The following is a 19747-nucleotide window of genomic DNA, read 5'->3' as shown; positions in this document are numbered from 1 at the left end:
AGGGACCATCGAAAAAGCTATTGACTTCTCTCAGTCAACAATGCAAGCCACTGGACTCCTCTAGTCAGCCCATATCTCCTTTGCTTTCTGGGCTCCGGGCACAAGTTCCCTCCCATATCTCTCCTCCGATTCCTCCTTTAGTGTCTCTTTAGGCCCCTGAAACTTGCATACCATCACCTGCTGTCCCATTCAGTTTTTGACTTTGCCTCCGCCCTCCCCGCCCCTCCTCTTACTCTTGTTAAGAAAAAATGACCACTCCGTACCCTTCTAGGCAAGAAAATGGTGGTGCCTCACACACTCTTCTGCCTCTGCTCCTCCTGTCACTGGCAAAGCTCTTTGATGACACTTGTGCCTATGCCACTGTTCTGTCCCCCATCACCTCAATGGACACTTGCTCAGACTGGTGCAGTAGGCTACAAATAAGCCCTCTGCCTCTGGTTTTCCTGGCTGCCATCCATTCTCCAGAGTGGAATTCCTCCAGAGCCAAGGCTGATGATGTAATCGTCCTGTGGGGACCTTCAGTGGCATCTTTGTGCACAGAATTAATGGCCTCTCCTGAACTTGACATCCAAGCTTGCGTGCCAAGACCCTAGCCTGTGCTCCCAGCCCTACCTTCTTTTTTGTCCCCTAGATCTGGCCAAACTACCCAGGGCTCACTGAGGACAGGGCTGTGTCTTCCTTTTGCCACAAACAGGGCTTTGCCTCAGGTAGGTCGAACTTTCATTAAATTGAGTTAGATTGAAGTGATCTGGGTTGTACCAATTCCTTCTGCCCAGATTACACAGCATCTGCTAAGTGCTTCCTGTGTGCCCAGAACTATTATCCTAAGACTGTCCGTGCACGATCTCATGGCCTCACCATAGTTTACTTGATAGACACCAAGACCCTGGGAAGATACTTTGTCTGGTTACCCCAGACATACCACCTGACCCCAAACCGTCACAGCTTTGCTGGTTCATGTGAGAAGGGCAAACTTGTCCAAATAGTCAAGGTAAAGGAACAACTTTCTGGAGGGGTCACCCACATGGTCTGTACCGTCATGCCACTCAGCACTATTTGTTGTCTCTAGATGATAAAGCTGGAGATGACCAAGCCCGGGTTCCCTTTGAGGATCACACAGACCATCCCTTTAGCACTACAGCTCATGAAAAACACCCATTATTTTGGGGGACTGGCTGTAGCACCCCCAAGAAAAGTTCAGGCTTGAGAATTAGGCAGGGGCTCAGAGCTGGGTCTCACCCCCTTCTGGTTTTGAGAACAAGACACTGACTTCTTTTAGATTCTATGGGGACTGTAGTAGTGTCTGGTAGGTTTCCTGCAGAGAGGGGATCCCGGAGCAGGTCAGGTGTCCCTGTTCTGTTGACTGCTGTTACTGAGATGTAACCCAGTTACAGTATTTTGTGCCCTGTCCCCAACAAAGATGTCACCTTTTCTGTCTAACCCTTGAGTACTTGAGTGTCCTCCAAGGTGGGGTGGGTGAGTGTCATGGGATGCTGCTGCCCCAGGCCAGGCCCAAGCACTTCTCTGATGTTGGGGCTGGAGACTTTCTGTGCTCTCTCGGCCTTGATTCTGCACAGAAATTCTCATTTTGGATTCTTTTGTCCATGATGATCAGTATACTGAACCTGCCTGCTGCCTGTATGCCATTCATTCATTCATTCATTCATTCATTCATTCATCCATCCATCCATCCATCCATTCATTCATCCATCCGTCCATTCATTCATTCATTCATCCATTCATCCATTCATGGGCTTAATGGGTCCGTGACTGTAGGCTTCAGGGGTATAAATGTGAACAGGATAGACGCTGCCCCTGTCCTCAGGAAGCCACTGTACATGGAGACATATTCAAATGGTGGCCAGGGCTCTGTAAAAATCAGACCAAAATGTGGACCAAAATCAGGTGGTCAATTTAGACTGACCAGAAGGCTTCCCTGAGCTGAGCACTAGGAGTTTGTGGGAGGAGGTCGAGTCACCCGAGGTGACACTCCTGGCTACCCACGAGCTGATGTAGAAGTCTACACTGAGGTCCCATGAGGTGCCAAGCCCTGTGTTAGAGGCTGAACCTGCAGTGAGTCTCATCACAAGGCTCCTGTCCTGGTGGTATAGGGTGAGCACTCATTCACTGGACCATTCACTCAGCAGTGTCTTGCTGTCCTACTGTGCGCCATGTGCTTCCCAGGCACTGAGGATTCAACAGTGAAGGGAGGAGGCGAAAGTCCTGCCTACATCATCTATCAGAATGTGGGAGTCGGCTCTCGATAGCGATCCCTGGAAGGTTGTTCCTGGTGGGGAGAGGCAGACATGAGTGCCCAACCAACAGCCAGCCTATCAGAGCATCGGGAAGCTGGAGCAGTGTGGTCTTGGTCAGAGAGCTTGGCCTTGCGTGGGGTAGCCCTGAGTAGGCTTGGCAGGGTTTTAAGTGGGAGCACAACAGATGTCATCTTCTAAAGGATCTCTCCGACCACTGTGGGAGGGTGGTTAGCAGAGGGGTGAGAGTTGAATTCAGGAGGGTTAACTAGGTGGTGGTTTTCATTCAGGGACGTGGTGGGGACACGCTGACAAAACCCTGTAAAGCGAGACGCTCACTTAGGGCTGGTAATGGTATTAAAAAAAATCGTCACATGCCTGGCTATATTTTTATGAATAGCGAGGGTTTTGATAAATGATTTTTGTGCCATGTATTAATCACTCTAGAGCAAATGTTTCTCTTCATCTGGAACCCACGGGTGGCGGCGGTGGCAGCGGCCGAGCTTGTGTGGTGGCTTATCTAGGTGTACATATGTGCTGTGCTCCAAAGCCAGGGTCTGAAGCTCCCCCAGGGGAGTGGCATCTTTCACATTTCCAGGAGGAGGAGGCTACGATGGGCACCACCGTGTGTTTTAAAACGGGCTTATAAAGTTAGTTCATAAATTTCAGAATGTACAGTCTTAAAAGCCAGCGTATTTTTGGAAACGGTGCTGACGGTTTTTAAATTCTCTTGTCCCACGTTGCAGCTTCTGGTTACATATATTTTTAGCGCCGTTGGCCACAATTAAGGTGAGGCCCTCGGCTGAGCTAATTTCGACGACTCTGGCATTAGCATCTTGTTTCTACACTTGGTTGTCTCCGAAGCATGGGCGACCTGTGGTCTGATCGGGCCACAGATTTTTCAGGCAAGGGTGGGCTTCCTAAGGAAGCAGTTGGATGGCTTGATACTTGCCCAAGATTCTAGGCCCAGGAATCAAGAGACGGCTCATCCCTGCTCTGCGGGGTGGATTCTCTTAAGATACGAAGTATTTCTGTTAATAGCTTTCCTGGGTTTTTCTTAGTTCTGTGGATTATGTATAGGCCATCATTGGGGAAACTGCATTTTATCCTCTTTCTTAAATGTGATGGTTCTGTGTGAAACAGCCTTTTTTTTTTTTCCTTCCTCTTTTGGTCCAGTGTAATGTTAGGCAAACTTGTTCTCTGGGCTGTAGGGGCTGGCGATCCCGACTTTCTCCCTCTGTCTCACACTGTCCTCTCTTGACGCTTTTTGGGCCCCTGTAATTATAAGGCAGATGTATGTTAGCAAGAGATGTTGATTTCAGAGTAAAATTTTCTAGAAAATAGAAGCTGGGGGGAAAAAAAGGAAATCCCAAACTTGGCTTGACTCTGGAAGAGACAGTGCCACTGCTGCTGTGTGTGTGTGTGTGTGTGTGTGTGTGTGTGTGTGTGTGTGTGTGTGTGTGTGTGCGCGCGCGTGCACGAGCTCGCGCGCGCGTGCGTGCGTGTGCACGCACGTGGGTGGCTGCATGCACCTGCTGATCCTTGGGGGAGCAGCCCACTCCACAGGGGCTACTGGCAGCGCATCCAGAATGCAGCTGGGGGAGGGGCGTGGTGAGGAGTAGGCAAGCAGCGAGTGGGCAGGCAGTGTGTTCTTTTATTAGCATCTTTGTTGGACTGGGTCCCATCCAGTCAAGAGCATGAACTGGCCTAGGCTTCCGACATCTATCTTTTTTTTTTTTTTTTGGTTCTTTTTTTTCGGAGCTGGGGACCGAACCCAGGGCCTTGCGCTTCCTAAGCAATCGCTCTACCACTGAGCTAAATCCCCAACCCCCCCCCCCCCACATCTATCTTGTTACTCAATCTTAATCGTCTCACCTCCACCCCCAGCCCCCAGCCCCACCATGGAGCGGTGGAGGAAGAGTTGCTTTTGTGTATGTGGGTTGAATTGTGTCTGGGGGCAGGGGCGGGGGTGGTGTGGTGGCAATTGGATCGACTTAGCTTGTGGATGCTTTTGGGTTCCTAGACTGTCTTGAGCTCTGGCTTAGCAACAAACGCAGCCACTGGTGGATAGAGCCACCCTTCTCTTCCCTCCATGACTTTGCCTTTCTGGACATCTTGGTACTGTCTGCTTGTCCAGTGCTGTCTAGCCAAGCAGCTGAGTTGAGATTTGAACTTGCAACCATCGATTGTAGACATTTCCACTTTTCACTGTCCATCACTCAAACAGGGTAGGTGTAGAGGCTTTAAGATCAGTTCTTAATTACATGCACATGCTCACTCAAACGCACATGCGTGCACACATGCACACACACATGCACATGTACATGCTCCATGCCAAGAGGGTAATAGCACCCATCCCACAGGATTGTAGAGGCCTGTGAGGTAGCCCGTGAAGCACCTGTACATAGAACTTACTCCTAAGTGGCTCCCCCACTCCTGGCAGGGCCGGTGCTCATTTTCCCTCTGGGATGGTCCCTAAGAGGAGAAATGGAGGCCTCCTTTGCCTTATGGCCTCCACGCTGGGGTTTATCAGCCTGGCATTGGTGACATTTGGGGCCCAGTGAGTCCTGTAAGTCCCTCCTGTGAGAGAGATTGTTGAGCAGTGCCTCAGACTCCCTCATACTGAATGCTAATAGCACCTCCAGCCCCTCCCGTGCCCCGCCCCCACACCCATCCTCCCCACCCCCACTAAGACCATGGAGAATGTTCTAAATATCACCGAGTGTATCCTAGGGAAGAGCCATGGGCTGTAGGAGAGAATTCTTCTTCTTTCTGTAAAGTGAGAGTTCTTCATGTGTTTCATGTCACGTGTTTTCCTGCACATATGCACGTCTGATTTCATCACTTTCTGGCAGTTCTGGGCCAAGGGCATGTACCAAGGCCTCAGAATTCTTATGAAGTACCCCACAGAGGAGTGGTTGTTTTTTTTTTTTTAAAAAGATTTATTCATTTATTTTAAATAAGTATACTGTAGCTGTCTGCAGACACACCAGAAGAGGACATCGGATCCCATTACAGATGATTGTGGGCCACCATGCGGTTGCTGGGATTTGAACTCAGGACCTCTGGAAGAGCAATCAATGTCTTAACCACTGAGCCATCTCTCCAGCCCTTGTTTTGCTTTTTAAACTTCCCTCCAATGATGTAGGCTTTAAATAACACCATGCCTGCATTAGACCAGAGGCTTAATGTCTGGAAACGGCAACTATATGAGGTGGTCTGGCTGCTCTCAGCTGTGCTTGGATGAGGCCTCTCAAGCTGAGGGTTAAACCATGCCCAATTCTGGGGATAGCCACCACCAGTCACTTTGGAAGCTAGTTAGGGACAAACCTAGAGAAAGTGAGCTGAGGGGACGTTTGTTAGGGCTTATCTGGGGACTGGCGAGATGGCTCCGTGGTTAGGAGCCCCTGCTGCTCTTGTAGAAGACTCGGTTTGGTTTCCAACACCCACGTGGTGTTTGCAACCGTCTCTAACTCCAGCTTCAGAAGATCTGGTGCTCTCTTCTGGACTCTGCAGGCTTCTTCATGTACTGGGTGCTCATACAATCTCAGGTAAAACACAACAGTCCTGGACATAAATTTTCAAAATTTAAAAAAATGTTTCTATTGGAGCTTGCCTTTGGTACTATGAGTTGATGGCCTTAGTTGTATCGAAGATAATATCGTGTTAGCATTCTGAGCTATATCTGGCTTCACTGTTTTGTTTTTTTGAGAAACCCAAAGATGGTACAGTTAAATGAACTTACGTGGGCGTCACGGCACCTTCCCATAATCGCAGCCCTTGGAGGCTGAAATAGGGGTATCATATGCTTGCCGTCAGCCTAAGCTACCAAGTGCAACCCTGTCTCCAAACAACAGAAAAGGGCGGGTGCCATGGCTCAGCTATAAAGTGTCTGAGTGGAAGGACAGTTGGAAGGGGAAAAAAACCCAGTTCCCTAACGTTGTTCCGTGTCACACGTGTGCGTCACGGTACATGCATGCATACATCCACTACATACATAAAGCTGTAAGCATATTAAACGATAGAGAATTCTCTTCTCAGTTACTGCCTGATGCTTGTATGTACTGTGCTGAAATTCAGACCAAGGCGAGGTCCCCCTAAAGAGTGACCACTGAAGAGTGACCAGAGACTGTTGGCCTCACACCGAGGTTGACCACACCAGAGCGTTCAAAGTCTTGACAGCCTTGACTTGAACCACAAGCACGTCCTTCCAGTGAGCACCCCGGTTTTCCACCCTGACCATCCATCAGAATCACCCTGGAGTTTAAAGGAAACGGTACTGTCAGGCTCCTGTGTAGACTGCATCCGTCTCCGGGAGCCCCATCCCCAGCTTTTCGTTGCAACAGTTCCATATCCGGGTGATGCTAGTTTGTCTGGACTGAGGAACAGGAAGTTGCCCAGAGCCACAGTGACCTTTGCCCTCCACCCCCTCCCACTGTTTGTGCAGTCGACGATGCAGGGTGAGTTTAGTCACAGTGTTCCCACCAGAGCTTTTTTTAGATGTGGTTTTTATTTATTCTTAAAAGAGAAAGGTTTCTTTAGTATATTTAGTCTGAAGAGCTCTTAATTGGCATACTTAGAACTCTTAAATGTGAACATTTGTCAGGCATCAAAACAGCAGAGTGAATAGCCGGACACGGGGTGACTGCACGTTGTCCCCTGCGGGTGCTTGGCTCTGGCTTTCTGGGCCCTATTAACCAGTGACCTAGAAACACTTTTTCTTCCTCTCTTTTTTGGCGAGTAAGCACTCTGTTTTGTACTCAAACCAGCGAACATTCAACTTTAAGCTCTGCTGGAGCCCTGCCCCCGTGTGTCCTTAAGTGAGCCACATCCCACCCCAGCATCATGAAGCACACGCAGTCGTATTTCTAAAAAGGCTAGCTTGCCCCCAGGTGCAAAGAAGTGTGGCCTGGGCTGTCACCCATGATGTATGTCCCTTTGTGATGAATGGATGGCCCTTGATCACAGAAGGACCAGGGATCATCCCTGTCTCCTCAGGTGGCCTGGACCTTCTCTTCTAGTCTGTCTACCACAGTGGAATGAGGGAAACTTAAGACTACCCCAAGCAAACCCTACGGAGGCAGGGCTCTTTCTGTGCGCACGCGCGCGCATGTGTGTGTACGTGTGTGTGTGTGTGTGTGTGTGTGTGTGTGTGTGCATGCACGTGTGCGCTCCCGCTTATATTTTGGCTAGGAAGTAGGCTTGTGAGAAGTGTTAAAATTTCTAACCCAATGTGAGAGTTAAAAAAAAAGCAGGTTTATTTCTGGATTTAATCCCCGTTGCCCATTCCTATGAATAATCACTGTTTGTCTTGATGTGAATAACAGCGCACAGCACATCCAGCCCCCTGAGTGTTACCATTTCAAGCAACTGTTTTAGGCCTGTGAGGCATGTGCTATTTGCAAAGTTGCTGGGATCTTAATAAAAATGCCAATAGTCATAGTAATGGCTGACATCTGTCAAACCCTCAATGTGCCATGGATGTGCTTGGGGCTCTGCATCTGCGCTCTCCTCACACCCATTTTACAGGAGGGGAGCCTGAGGCTCGTTAGTGACAGGCTAGGTTGTACACAGAGCAGCCCAACTCCAGTTGTTGACCCACTTGGCTGCCCTTGAGTCTAGAGAGAGCTGTCAGTGAGTCAGTCAGGAGTCTCACGTTGCTGTAGGAAGCTGACCTCTTTTAAGCTGAGAAGAAGTTGTCTGGGGCAGCAGAAACAGAACTTGAACCTGCTGGGAAGACCCCAAGTGCTCATCAGTAACTAGCTCCTGCAGGCCTGTTACCAAGGAAACACCGCCTTGTCCCTCTATACATTGGAGCCTTTGCTTGCTGTTGGCTGGACTTTGTCTTTCATCCGCCACGGAGGGACGCTGGAGTCTCATCTGCACGAATAGCTAACCCACAGGACACCATATGGGTGGGGCACCCTCCAGTACGCACCTGCATAGCCTGCCATGGGATGTGATGTTTGCTGAGCTGGGCATCAGGTGAATCCGGCCACTCTTAGTCACCCGCTTCCTGTACACTGACAGAAATCCTTTCTCAGCCAGCAGGTCCCTTAACCTCACCAGGCTTCACTTTCCTCTCCTGGAACATGAGAATAAATCGTACCTGAGAGGTGTGAGGGGTGAACGATGAAAGCACGTCTGGTGTTCAGGTAGAACCAGCCATGTCCCAGAGCTCAGAGGGCAGGCGCTGAGTCTCACGCTGCAACAAGTCACCACAAACCGAGGGCATAAAAGAGCACACGCCTGTTATCTTGCATTTCTGGGGTCAGGGGTCCCAGTGGGTGTCTCTAGGCTGAAGTCAGCTGAGATGAGGCTGTGCTCTGCCTGCAGGCTCTGAGGAGAATCCGCCTCCATCCTTGTCCAGCTCCTAGAGGTCACCTGTTTGTGAGCTGTGGCTGGTGGCTGCCCATCTTTGTGTACGTGATGTTGGTAGGGTAGGTCCCGTGCGCATGTGTGTACTACACATGTTTCACGGCACCTGTGTGGAGGTCGGGGGACAGCCCTTAAGTGTTGGTCTCTTGCTTTGTGGCTCCACAGGCTGGGGGCTCAACGACTGAGCCACCCCTCTCAGCCTGACACTGCATCTCCAGTGTCTTTGTATCTGACCCTGTACCTTGCCTCCGTGTTTGGCTTTCTGTCCCCAACTAGGACCTTTATGAATACATTGGACCCGTTCAGATAATTTAGGATGATCTCTGCATATCAAGATCACTAACCTCATCACAGCGACAGAGTGTTCACTGTGTAGTAAGGTCCTTGTAGCTTTCGGCGTGCATGGCTGCATCTTTGGGAGGGAATGAGGATATCCTTTGGCTTACGACCATAAGCATAAAGCTGGCTCTAGAAAACCAAACCGAATGGATGGACAAGCTGAGGGGAGTGACAGAGCACTTTACAGTGTGGTTTTACTGAAACCACCCAGTCCTGTCTGCCCTGCCTCAGGGCCAGTGTAGCTGCTGCCCCTGTCCCTGGAGCATCCTTTCTCCATGATCTTGTGTCCCTAGAACCTCCTCAGCCCTCAGGTCTCAGCCATTCGTTCACCGCCATGTTCTTGGCTTACACCCCCCTTTCTCCCTCAAGAAGTCTTTCTCATTCATAAGCTTTTTGAAATCTTCCCAACACACTGTCTGCTCTCCCTACACCATCAACTTTGGGAGGGCCCGTGTCAAGTGCCCTCTGCTGTGCACAGTGGCCCCTAGTGAGTGTTGGGTCCATACCTGTTGAGTGTGTCAGTGGAGGGAGCCCTGCCAGGCTGGGCTGTGCATGGAGTGCTCACGTTTCTGTGTGGCAGGTTTTCACCTCACCATCCTACTGTACTGCTGTGCAGACCAAGGCTCTGAGAAGCCAGTTCTGGTCCCAGGTTCCCTTGGATCTGCATCTACCTGCCACATCCCTTGCTTTCTTTCACCTCCCTGACCCATGGGTTTAATGCACTAGAAGATGCTGGCAGATCTGCCATTGCCCTGCAGTGTCCAAACACCACTCCTGGGCTGGTATGCTGACTGCTTGACTTTTTTTTTTTTAAATTTTTGTTATTTTTATATTTAGGTCTGTTGTGTCGGGTCTGGACTCCCCTGCCAAGATTAGCTCCATGGAAAAGAAACTTCTCATCAAAAGCAAAGAGCTGCAAGACTCTCAGGACAAGTGTCACAAGGTATTTATCTGTGCAGCCGGCCTCCGTCCTTGCTCCAGGATCCTCCCATCACTATATGCCAAGGGATCTGCCAGGGGCCGCTGCTGGCACTGAGCCTCCTGATCTGTAGAGAGCGAGGTGCCGCCCGCCTCCCTCGTTGAAGTCGCGCCTCCATCAGCTCAGAGGGAGATGAATTCGGGCCTAGACATTGCCATAAATCCTTTAAATCTTTACCAGAGGAGGCCCTGGATTTAAAACGGCCCGTTTCTCAGCACGACCCAGCCCGATGTCTGCTTCTTCCGGCAGGCGGCCTGGGTCCTCCTCACCTGGGGCTGAGAAGCGTCCCATCTGCTCGGAGTGAGGCGAAGTCTGTCTTCCTAGTCCTTTAAAACTCCTGCTTATGTCACTGCGGCCACTGTGCTGACTATGCTCACGTCTCTTAATGCAACTCTCTGAAAGCCCAATAAGAAACCACTGCTCGTGTGGGACTCCTAAGAGTTCAGACGAATCATTGTCTCTCAGCCTGGCCCTGGATCTGTCCTCTAGGTCTTTGCAAGGAGATGGGGGGACCAAGATGGATTTAGGATAAAATTAAACTGGCATCCGTATAAGCCAGACCGATACCAAAAAAAAAAAAAAAAAAAAAAAAAAAAGCAAACAGGTGGACCATGATGGCGGTGGCTTCTTGGCTCAGTGTGCTAGAGAAGTGACTGCGCAGCAGGACTTGGATGACAGGACTGACAGCCTTTGGTGACTGTCTTTTTGAAGAACTGTACGCTCCTGGGTGAAGAAGCAATGGTATTTCCATCCCAGCTCTTGGCGAATTAGCGGTAATCGCCCCGCAGACCACCAGGTGGCCTGGGGCCCCGCCCCCCGCTGACACGTAACTGCCCCCGGCAAGCGCCCGGCTCCTGCCCCCCCCCCCCCCCCCCGCAAGCGCCCGCCTCCTGCCCCCTGGGTCCCTTTTAACCCGCGCGCGCGTGTTTATTTCAGATGGAGCAGGAAATGGCCCGGTTGCATCGCAGAGTGTCAGAGGTGGAGGCTGTGCTTAGTCAGAAGGAGGTGGAGCTGAAGGCCTCTGAGACTCAGAGATCCCTCCTGGAGCAGGACCTTGCCACCTACATCACAGAATGCAGTGTGAGCCTTCCCCAAAGCCCCCTGCCCTCGGAGGGAGGCGGCACTCCCTGTCGTGTGCGTCTCATCCTGTTTCATGACAGCTCCATGAGGCGCACCACAGCCAATGGCAGAGTAGAGAGAGACCGAGTGAGTGGAAGGGCAGGCGGCTGCCAGAGGTGGCGAGAGCAGGCAGGAGGCCCCCTAGCAGTTGGGCTGGAACTGGCACTCGGCAGGCAGCCAGAGTGGGCTGCCGAGCTCCACCAATCCCAGACACGGGGATCCAGGGTCACCGAAGCCTTCTTCAGAGGGGCCTGTCATTTGTCCCAACCTCGCTGGTCTATGCTGTGTCTGGCACCATCAGCTTTGAGGGCTAAACTCCCAAATTCGTGTCAGAAAACATAATTCGAATCTATCCGGAATGAGTTCTTATTCCCTTAGAAGCACTGTGGCCCAGGAGACTTGGCTTCTGAGACCCAGGCTCTGTCATTATTCATGCGACTCCATTTTTTTTTCCTTTCCTTCACAAGAGTTGACTGTCTCCTTCATTGTCTCGTGGAGTTTTCATTCAGGTGTTTTCTACTGTGCCCAACGAAACAGTCGTAGAGGTTGAATCACACATTTATAAAGGTTTATTTTTTTTTTCCTCACAAGGGAGAGGAAATCTATAGAATGTGGCTGATTAAGAGTAACTGCTATGTTTGCCTTCCAGACTTGGCCGCCTTTCAGTGGTGGGTGAAGTTTACAGCTGTGTATTTCAGATGTCTCCCTCAGTGCCATGGATGCCTGGGATGGCGGGGGTAGGGGGTGAGCGGTGTGCGGGATGATGGATCATAGGTGTCTAGGAGGCGGGTACCCAACTGGACTCTGAAATGACAGCTGGATAGACCGTGAAGCTGTTGCTTCCTTTGAAACAGACGTGCGTACCTGAGAATCCGGAAAAGCATTCACATTCCCAGAACACACTAGATAGTCATGGAGGAGGTGGCTGTTCTAACAGACACAGAATCTTACTGGTTTTCAGTCCTGAACATACAAGTGAGCCAGGAGAAGTAGACAGTGCCAGGCTCCGCCCCCTGTAAGGTTGTGAGGTTGCGACGACATTTCTTCCGCCAAGTAGCTCTTACAGGGTGAAAACTGGAACCGGCAACGGCTGCAAGTTGTCTACTGTGGCCCATCACCCGAAAGTATCCCGCCCGGTGTCCCAGCAGCTCTCCTAATGAGCCTTTTCAACCAGAACAGGATCCATGGGGCATCCCTGTTAAAATCTTTGCTTTCTGCAGAGCTTAAAGCGAAGTCTGGAGCAAGCGCGGATGGAGGTGTCTCAGGAGGATGACAAAGCTCTTCAGCTTCTCCACGACATCAGAGAGCAGAGCCGGAAGCTCCAGGAGATCAAGGAGCAGGTACGACTCTCGCCAGTCCCCAGCGGCTCCAGCCACCAATCTCAGGCATGTCTGAGAGGCAGAGTCTGCTGGAATAAAGGTTTGGGGACACAGGGAGTGGCATAGACAGACAGGTTGGTCATATGGAGTCTGTAGCTTCTCCATGACTTAGATAAACCACACCAGCTTGCTTGTCTGCTTCTTTCGAAGGCCGCAACTCATAGTATCTACTTCCTTCAATAAAGGACGCGAGTGGACAACTTCAGCCTAGGGGTAGAACTGGCCCTGTGCCTTCATTTTCTGTGCCTATTTCTATGTCCTAGGCCAAGAGAGACTTTTATATTCTTAAATGGTCAGAGAAAAAAAAGAGAGAGAAGAAAAATATTTTGTGACATGTAATTTTGTAAAATTTAAATTTCAGTGTGCATAAAATTTATTGGAACAAAACCGTACTAATTTCATTTATGGTGACGTTTGTGCTCCAGAGGCAGAAGGGAGCAGTTCTCAGAGTCCGTGTCAATAAAGCTAACTTTCTGCTCCAGGTTTACCAAACCCTACCTTGGATGGCTTCAAAGGAGTCCTGTACTTTTAATAGCTTTTCTGATGTACTTTCCGTTGTCAAAAGAGACCAAGATCATTTGTAGTTTCACTTTCCTATGTATTAAAAAAAAAAAAAAAAAAAAAAAAGGACAAACCCTAGAAGTTTGTTTAGTCCAGGTCACGAGAGCCGTTTGGGCACACAGTGACCCCAAGCACTCGCGCTGTCCTGAGTCCAGGAGCGCAGCGACCTTTAAACAGCCGCTCCTTCTTCAACCCTCTCTTTCTAAAAGAGTTTTCTCCAGGTCATTTTTATATCATCTCAGTGTTTTTGTTTTAGCTTCGTTTCTTGTTGTTGTTTTACTGTCTTCTGAGGCTGCTGTAAATAGAAACTTTAATGAAGACCTGGCCATGAGTAAGTGGAGAGCTGAGTACCAGTTTCTAGGCAGCTCCTTCACGTCAGGAAACCTAAGGGGACACTGATAGAAGTGAGCCTCCTCCCAGGGATTCACACCCTCGGCCACCCCGGTGGTGCAACTCAAAGACATTCCTGCCCATGGCTCAACCCCGGTGTGTGTGGGGGGGCGCTGGATGCTCCTGTCACCTCAGTATGTTTTAAGTGATGGGTTGACAAGCCTCCTGCTGTGTGAGAGCATCATAAATAAATGAGCACAGAGAACTTTGCAAATGGGTCATCAAGTCCCCTCACAGTCCCCCTGCAAGGGCTCTGAGACTTCTGACAGGTGACTCATACACCTTTCTCAACACAGCTTTTCTTCTTCTCCACCCTGGAGGTTGCAGGAGGTAGGGTTGGTTCATCTCCCACCAGTCCTTTGTGTTTGGAAATTAATTTAGGGGATATCCTGGGGAAAATGAAAGCTGCCTCTGGCCACCAGAGGGTGTTCACGAGTGCCACAGAAAGAATTAATCAGGACATTTTGGAAGGCTCGGCACTCTGGCGGTTGAGTTCAAAGAGATGTCTTTTTGCGGTTCATGTCACAGCCGGCGCGCATGTGGAGTTTCAGATTTAATGACTGCCCAAAGTTCCGATGGGGCAAGAGAAAACTTTTCGGTTCTGGATTTTACTTTTCTTCAAAGGAAGATGTGTTTATAATGGTGTGATTTTTTTTTCTTTTTTTTAGGCCCCCACTGTTTGCACACAAAGAGAATGCATTTAAGGCTTCCAACAAACACATAGTATTTATTTTTTGGTGCATTGGCGTCTCAGGGATTTAGGGTGAATCCCCCGATTTTTCTTTTAGAACTCAGTTTTTAGTACACCGGCTCATTTTTGTTTTTAATCCTCTGTTTTAACCCAGAGCCCGCCTAGCAGGGTCCCCTCATGGTTTGACTCCAAAATCACAAAACAGAGCGACAGTTCTCAGAAGTCATCAAGTCATCAAGAAGCCCCAAGATGTCAGGGGAGCAGGACCACCACCACACAGTCACACCATCAGTTGTTGGTTTCTCTGTTCAGCTCAGTGCCAGGAACCATTCCATGCCGAGCTACAGTGGCCTCCCCAGCTGCCCTTGCAAACAGAGCTGGCAGTCTGCTCTCCTGAAGCAGGGATTCGCTAAGCTGTTGGCTTTATGGAGTTTCCCTAGAGTCTCCATCATAAGGGAGGCTGGCTGATGAGAGGGTTCTTCTGCAGAGAGGGATGTTGGGAATGCTTGCTTTCCCTCCACCTGCAGGCAGCTCAGGGACTGGAGGCATCAGGTGGGGACAGGGCGTGCAGGAGGACTTTTGGGCTACTTTATTGGGTTCTTATATCTCTACTCCCTTTTCTGCTCTTTTTCCACCTCAATCCCTTCCAACCCCCCAACACTAGGCAGGAGGGAAAGAAGGTTTGAGAGGGAAGGGAGCATAGATCTCTTTAGACTACATCCTGCTGATTAGGGGCTTCGAGTTCCTTGGGGCAAGTCCAGTCTCCGTAGTCAGGATATCCAGTTCCTTCTTGTCTCTTTGCTCATGGCCTCTTGACAAAATGCAGCAGCAGGAACAATCCAGGGCCCTTCCCAGTGCTCTCACATATATATCCTCTCAAGAGTCCCCAGAATTCCAAATGTCACATACTCATAGAGATGATCTGCAGCTGGCACAACCACGTCCCTGCTAGAGCACGAGGCAAATCACAGTCACCTGCTGTGAAGCAGCCTTTCATCCCACACCCAGGATTAAAACAAACACATTCTCAGAACATAGCTGGGTTTTTATTTATTTATTTATTTATTTTTGGTTCTTTTTTTCGGAGCTGGGGACGGAACCCAGGGCCTTGCGCTTCCTAGGCAAGCGCTCTACCACTGAGCTAAATCCCCAGCCCCCATAGCTGGGTTTTTAAAGAAACCGAAATTCTCACTACACAGGTGCTTTTTTGTCCTTGCTCTGAAAACAAAACAAAAACCAAAACCACAGTAGTTTATGGTTTCTTTATAAGTTTAAGAAAGAAAAGGGAGTATGGATAAAGGTGACGTAGAGCATGAATACCTGAGCTTGATTCCTGGGACCCACAGGATGGAAGGAGAGCCCTAAGTCTGACTGTCCTTTGACTTCCACAGGCCAGAGCGTGGATTAGACAGACAGACACATGCACGTGCACACGGACACACACTACTGCCATACAGTTCTTTTTTTTAGAGGTTGAGGCTGAGGACAAAGGTGCCCAGGATCTTCTGGATCTGATGTCCTCATAGCTCGAGGGGGTTGCGTCTGCCGTTTAGGCTGCTTCTTACACTCCGCACAGCAGCCTCGGGGAGGGGACCACTGTACTTCTAGGGCGGCACAGTAGTGAGGCCAACATGGAACTCTAATCTGGAGTGATAAATAGTCCATAATGTTCAAATATTTTTAGCTTTCTCATATGTAGCCCAGGCTGGCCTTCAATTTGGATTCCTCCTGCTTCAGTCTCCCAAGTGCTCAGATTTCATTTTTTTTCCTTTAAATAACAAATATTGAGCTTATAGGTCACAAGCGTCGCTTTTATAGATATTAACATCTTTATAATTATATGAATATAGGGTTAAGGTATAATCATATAAGATATACTACTATGTGAATGCAATTATCTTTATGTGTGTGTGTGTGTGTGCATTTACACATATGTAAATGCGCCGTCTTTGTGGTGTGAGACAGGGTCTCACATAGCCTGGGCTGGCCTCTAGCTTGCTATGTATCTGAGGATGACCTTTGAACTCTGGTCCTCTTCCTCTAGCTCCTAATTGGTGGGATTACAGGCACCTGTCACTTCACTAGGCTCCTCCTCCTCCTGTTTTTTTTTTTGTTTGTTTGTTTGCTTTGTTTTCTTTTTTTTTTTTCCCTAATGGATGAATGGGTCAAAGGAAGGCACAGTTCTAAGAGTCATGAAAGTCATAAGGTACCCCTGGACCTCATAAGGGGGACCTCAAAGAACTCCATGAAAAGGCTATATACCATTTCTCTGTGGCCCACATCCTGGGGCAGGTGACTGAAGTCCTGTCATTTGGCATCATGTACTTTGTGTATACTGAGCAGGACACCCACGAGCCATGGTCCCAAGGTTGGTCTTCAGTAACCGTGTACTTGTGGGTGGGAGGGAGGGATGTGATGCCCATGCTTCCCACTCTGGCTCATGCTTCCCATGTAGGGTGAGTGTTGGGACCCGAACTCCGTGTGGATTCAGTGATGTCACCCCCCCTAGTGACTGTTAGGTATGGATCCGCTGCAGTGAGATCAAACAGGTATCAAACACCCAACTACCACAGCGCCCAGTCAGATGGCTCAGCGGGTACAAAGCAATCACCACACAAGGATGGCGGGTTGTAGTTTGATCCCAGCACCCATGTGGTAAGAGAGAGAACTGACCAATTGACAACTGTTTTCTGACCTCCGCATGCATGCCCAGAGTCACACACACACACACACACACACACACAGAGAGAGACAGAGGGGAGAGACAGTGCTGTCATAAACGGCTGGGATTGTTCAGTGGTTGGGCACTAACCCAGCACATGCAAAAGAGGGGCTCCATCTACAAGAATAACCAAAGCGTTAACGGCAAAGCACCCCGCCAGCACCGTGTCTCAGCTGATGCTTCCCTGTCAAGATGTCAGCATAGTTTATGGACGTCAATGACTGTGTCGGCTTAATCCCTGTCCTTGTCATGTTTGACCTGCCTGCTCCTGTTCTGGTCATAGTTAGGCAGGCCTCATGCTCTCCCTACTCCGCCTTGAGTGCTCTATTGAGGAGTCTTTCTATACTCGGTTCCGAAGTTTTCAAGGCCATTGCCTGTTTCATTGTGTGTGGGTGGGAAGGCGGTGGGAAGCCTTTGATTCGAATGTTCTCATTTGGTGTTAAAATTCACTGTGGAAAACATCAGACTGTTTGGGTCATTTTAAGGCTTTTTGTTTCAGGGAACAAGATAATTTTTCTTGGGGAAAAAGTCCCCCTCCAACCCCCTACAAGTTACTTTGTCGAGGTCTGGGATTTTGCCACCCTTCCAGATTCCAGGGCGACTTGTATTGCAGGAGCAGCGCTAAGCTCAACCTTCTGCTCTGAGCCCAGAAAAATTAATCGTGAGAAGCTGACGCTGATGAGTCTCACCTTCCCTGAGGTTTCCTCTGAGGCTCCCAATCACCCCCTGGTTCCAACTAAAACGTTAATTCCAAAGCTGGTACCATACCCAGTTGTGCCAGGGGCATGCGGCATCCGAAGGACAAGTCCGTTCTCCTTGGAGGAGAACCCCACACAAACAGTTCGTCTTCACTCAGAGCTCAGCCCTCTCTGAGCTCATCCCTGGGGCTTCTCTGAATCCCTGCGGCCTCTGATTCAGCACACGTGTTCCCGGTGGGGTTACTACTGGCACGTGTTCTGCGTTAGAGCAACTTAATATTCCTTTCCCCCTCCCCTGCCTCCCTCTCTAGATTGTTTGAGTCAGTCCAGAAACAATTGTCTTTGTCTGTTCATCTGTCCCCTGTCACGTTCCCTCCGATGTACATCTTCCTCCATGGTTGATCTGCCTCTGCCTCCCTGCTCTCCCCCTTTGATGGGGGTCCCCGGCTCACCTCCCGTCTCTGCCCCGTCTTTAGGAGTACCAGGCTCAGGTGGAGGAGATGAGGCTGATGATGAATCAGCTGGAAGAGGACCTCGTGTCAGCCCGAAGACGCAGCGATCTCTACGAGTCTGAGCTGAGGGAGTCTCGGCTCGCCGCCGAGGAATTCAAGCGGAAGGCAAACGAATGTCAGCATAAACTGATGAAGGTAGTCAGCCACCCTCCAAGAGGGGACCCTGGGGGCACGGCCCCGGATGATCTTCACAAGACACAAGGCCACGCTGGCTTAGCGAGTGTAGGTTGGAGACACAATGAGATTCTTTAGAAAACGCCCGTCTTTATTTTAGGCTGATACCATTCTTACTGTTTGTTGTGGTTTTGGTCTCGGAGGCCAAGGAAGTACAGCAGACAGTGGCAGTGGATTGCTGAGATTTCCCAATATGTTCTCTTTTCACTCACAGGCTAAGGACCTAGGGAAGCCTGAAGTGGGAGAATGTTCCAGACTGGAGAAGGTGCGTCTTCTGCAATGGGGTGTATTATCTGCGACAACTTGTACTTAGAGATAGTTGTAATATTATTAGTGACTGCTTACCACATAAGAATACTTTTCTAGTGGCGATATATTTATTTTCGTTTTATTTTGGTGAGGGGCAGTGAATGCAAGTATGCACTATGCTGAACTTCATGCCCCTACTGTAGTGGCTTTTGGGTAACTATGTCAACCTTTAGCTGTGGTTCTAAAAGAGAAGACGCATTTCTTTTTTTAAAGAGAGTTCCATGTAGACCAGGCTAGTCCCATGGTCACTGTATAGTTGAGTCTGACCTATACTGCTCTTTCTGATTCTGTCATCCAAATGCTGGGATTCAGGCATGTGCCAACTTTAATATAATTTACACACACACACACACACACACACACACACACACACACACGCGCGCGCGCGCACGCACACACACGGTTCTACTTCCTCACAGTAACACATAAACCCAGACCCTTGGCACCATTTTTATTGTGTTCATATACGTTGACAGTCCTACATGGACAGTCCATACCACAGCTTGCCTTGGGATGGGCCCATGCTTCTCTGACAGGCGAATGTTCTTTCGATGCTAGCAAATTCTAGAAAACAAGCCGCAGAGGCTCCTGGAGCCTCCGCGGGTGCTGATGACGTCCGTTTTCTCTCCCGGCTTCCATCACAGATCAATGCTGAGCAGCAGCTGAAGATTCAGGAGCTCCAGGAGAAGCTGGAGAAGGTAAGTCTGGGTGATGGGGCTCCCCCATCTACATACCTGCCTGCCTCACCCTGGAGCAGTAAAGAAGACAGAGGCCAGGTTAGTCACAAGCACCACAGACAAAGGGTGCATCCGTCAAAAACATCAGGGTTCTGTGTTTAGGTTTTCATTTGGAGGCCATGTCTGCAGTGTTTGTTTCTAAAAACCGACCGAACTTGCTTGAGACTCAGGGACAGAAGCTCACCAGTCTTCCCATTTTGCATACTTGTTGGGGAAGTCTGGTTTGTCCTCTTCCAGGACCCTGAAAGATTCCTTCTGGGGCGAGGACTCTGCTGTCATGATGTGATTGTGTGTCGGGGAGAGGGAGGTGTTGGCAGTTTGTGCTAATGGCCTTGCTGCCGTAGTACTTTCCAGACACTGGTGGGCATGCTTTAGCTTTACCAAGGAACAGTTGAAAACAAGAAAGCTTATATCTGGGGCTGGAGAGATGGCTCAGTGGTTAAGAGCCCTGGCTGCTCTTCCAGAGGTCCTGAGTTCAATTCCCAGCAACCACATGGTGGCTCACAA

The 19747-nt window shown here is 49.6% G+C and overlaps 1 protein-coding gene and 1 long non-coding RNA gene across 21 annotated transcripts in view; one reads left to right on the top strand and one right to left on the bottom strand.

Annotated features, from left to right (window-relative positions):
• The window catches only part of Cit (citron rho-interacting serine/threonine kinase), a 162932-nt gene that overhangs the window by 69350 nt on the left and 73835 nt on the right, over positions 1–19747 (top strand). For 12 of the 20 annotated variants that reach the window (XM_087579453.1, XM_087579452.1, XM_087579450.1 and 9 more), the window contains 6 exon segments: positions 9807–9912; positions 10885–11028; positions 12288–12407; positions 17985–18155; positions 18409–18459; positions 19148–19201. In XM_087579453.1, the coding sequence (XP_087435579.1) occupies positions 9807–9912; positions 10885–11028; positions 12288–12407; positions 17985–18155; positions 18409–18459; positions 19148–19201 (646 nt within the window). 20 annotated transcript variants of the gene reach the window in all.
• On the bottom strand, positions 6760–10298 carry LOC120095998 (uncharacterized). The gene is made up of 4 exons (XR_015634867.1): positions 10218–10298; positions 8975–9098; positions 8191–8337; positions 6760–7979 (listed from the first exon to the last, which is right to left on the bottom strand). It is a non-coding gene; the product is annotated as an uncharacterized LOC120095998 (long non-coding RNA).

This window comes from Rattus norvegicus, chromosome 12 (genome assembly GCF_021556685.1).
Source record: "Rattus norvegicus strain SHRSP/BbbUtx chromosome 12, alternate assembly SHRSP_T2T, whole genome shotgun sequence".
Lineage (NCBI taxonomy): Eukaryota > Metazoa > Chordata > Mammalia > Rodentia > Muridae > Rattus > Rattus norvegicus.
Note: the sequence above shows the minus strand (reverse complement) of the source record. Positions and strands in the feature narration are given on the sequence as shown.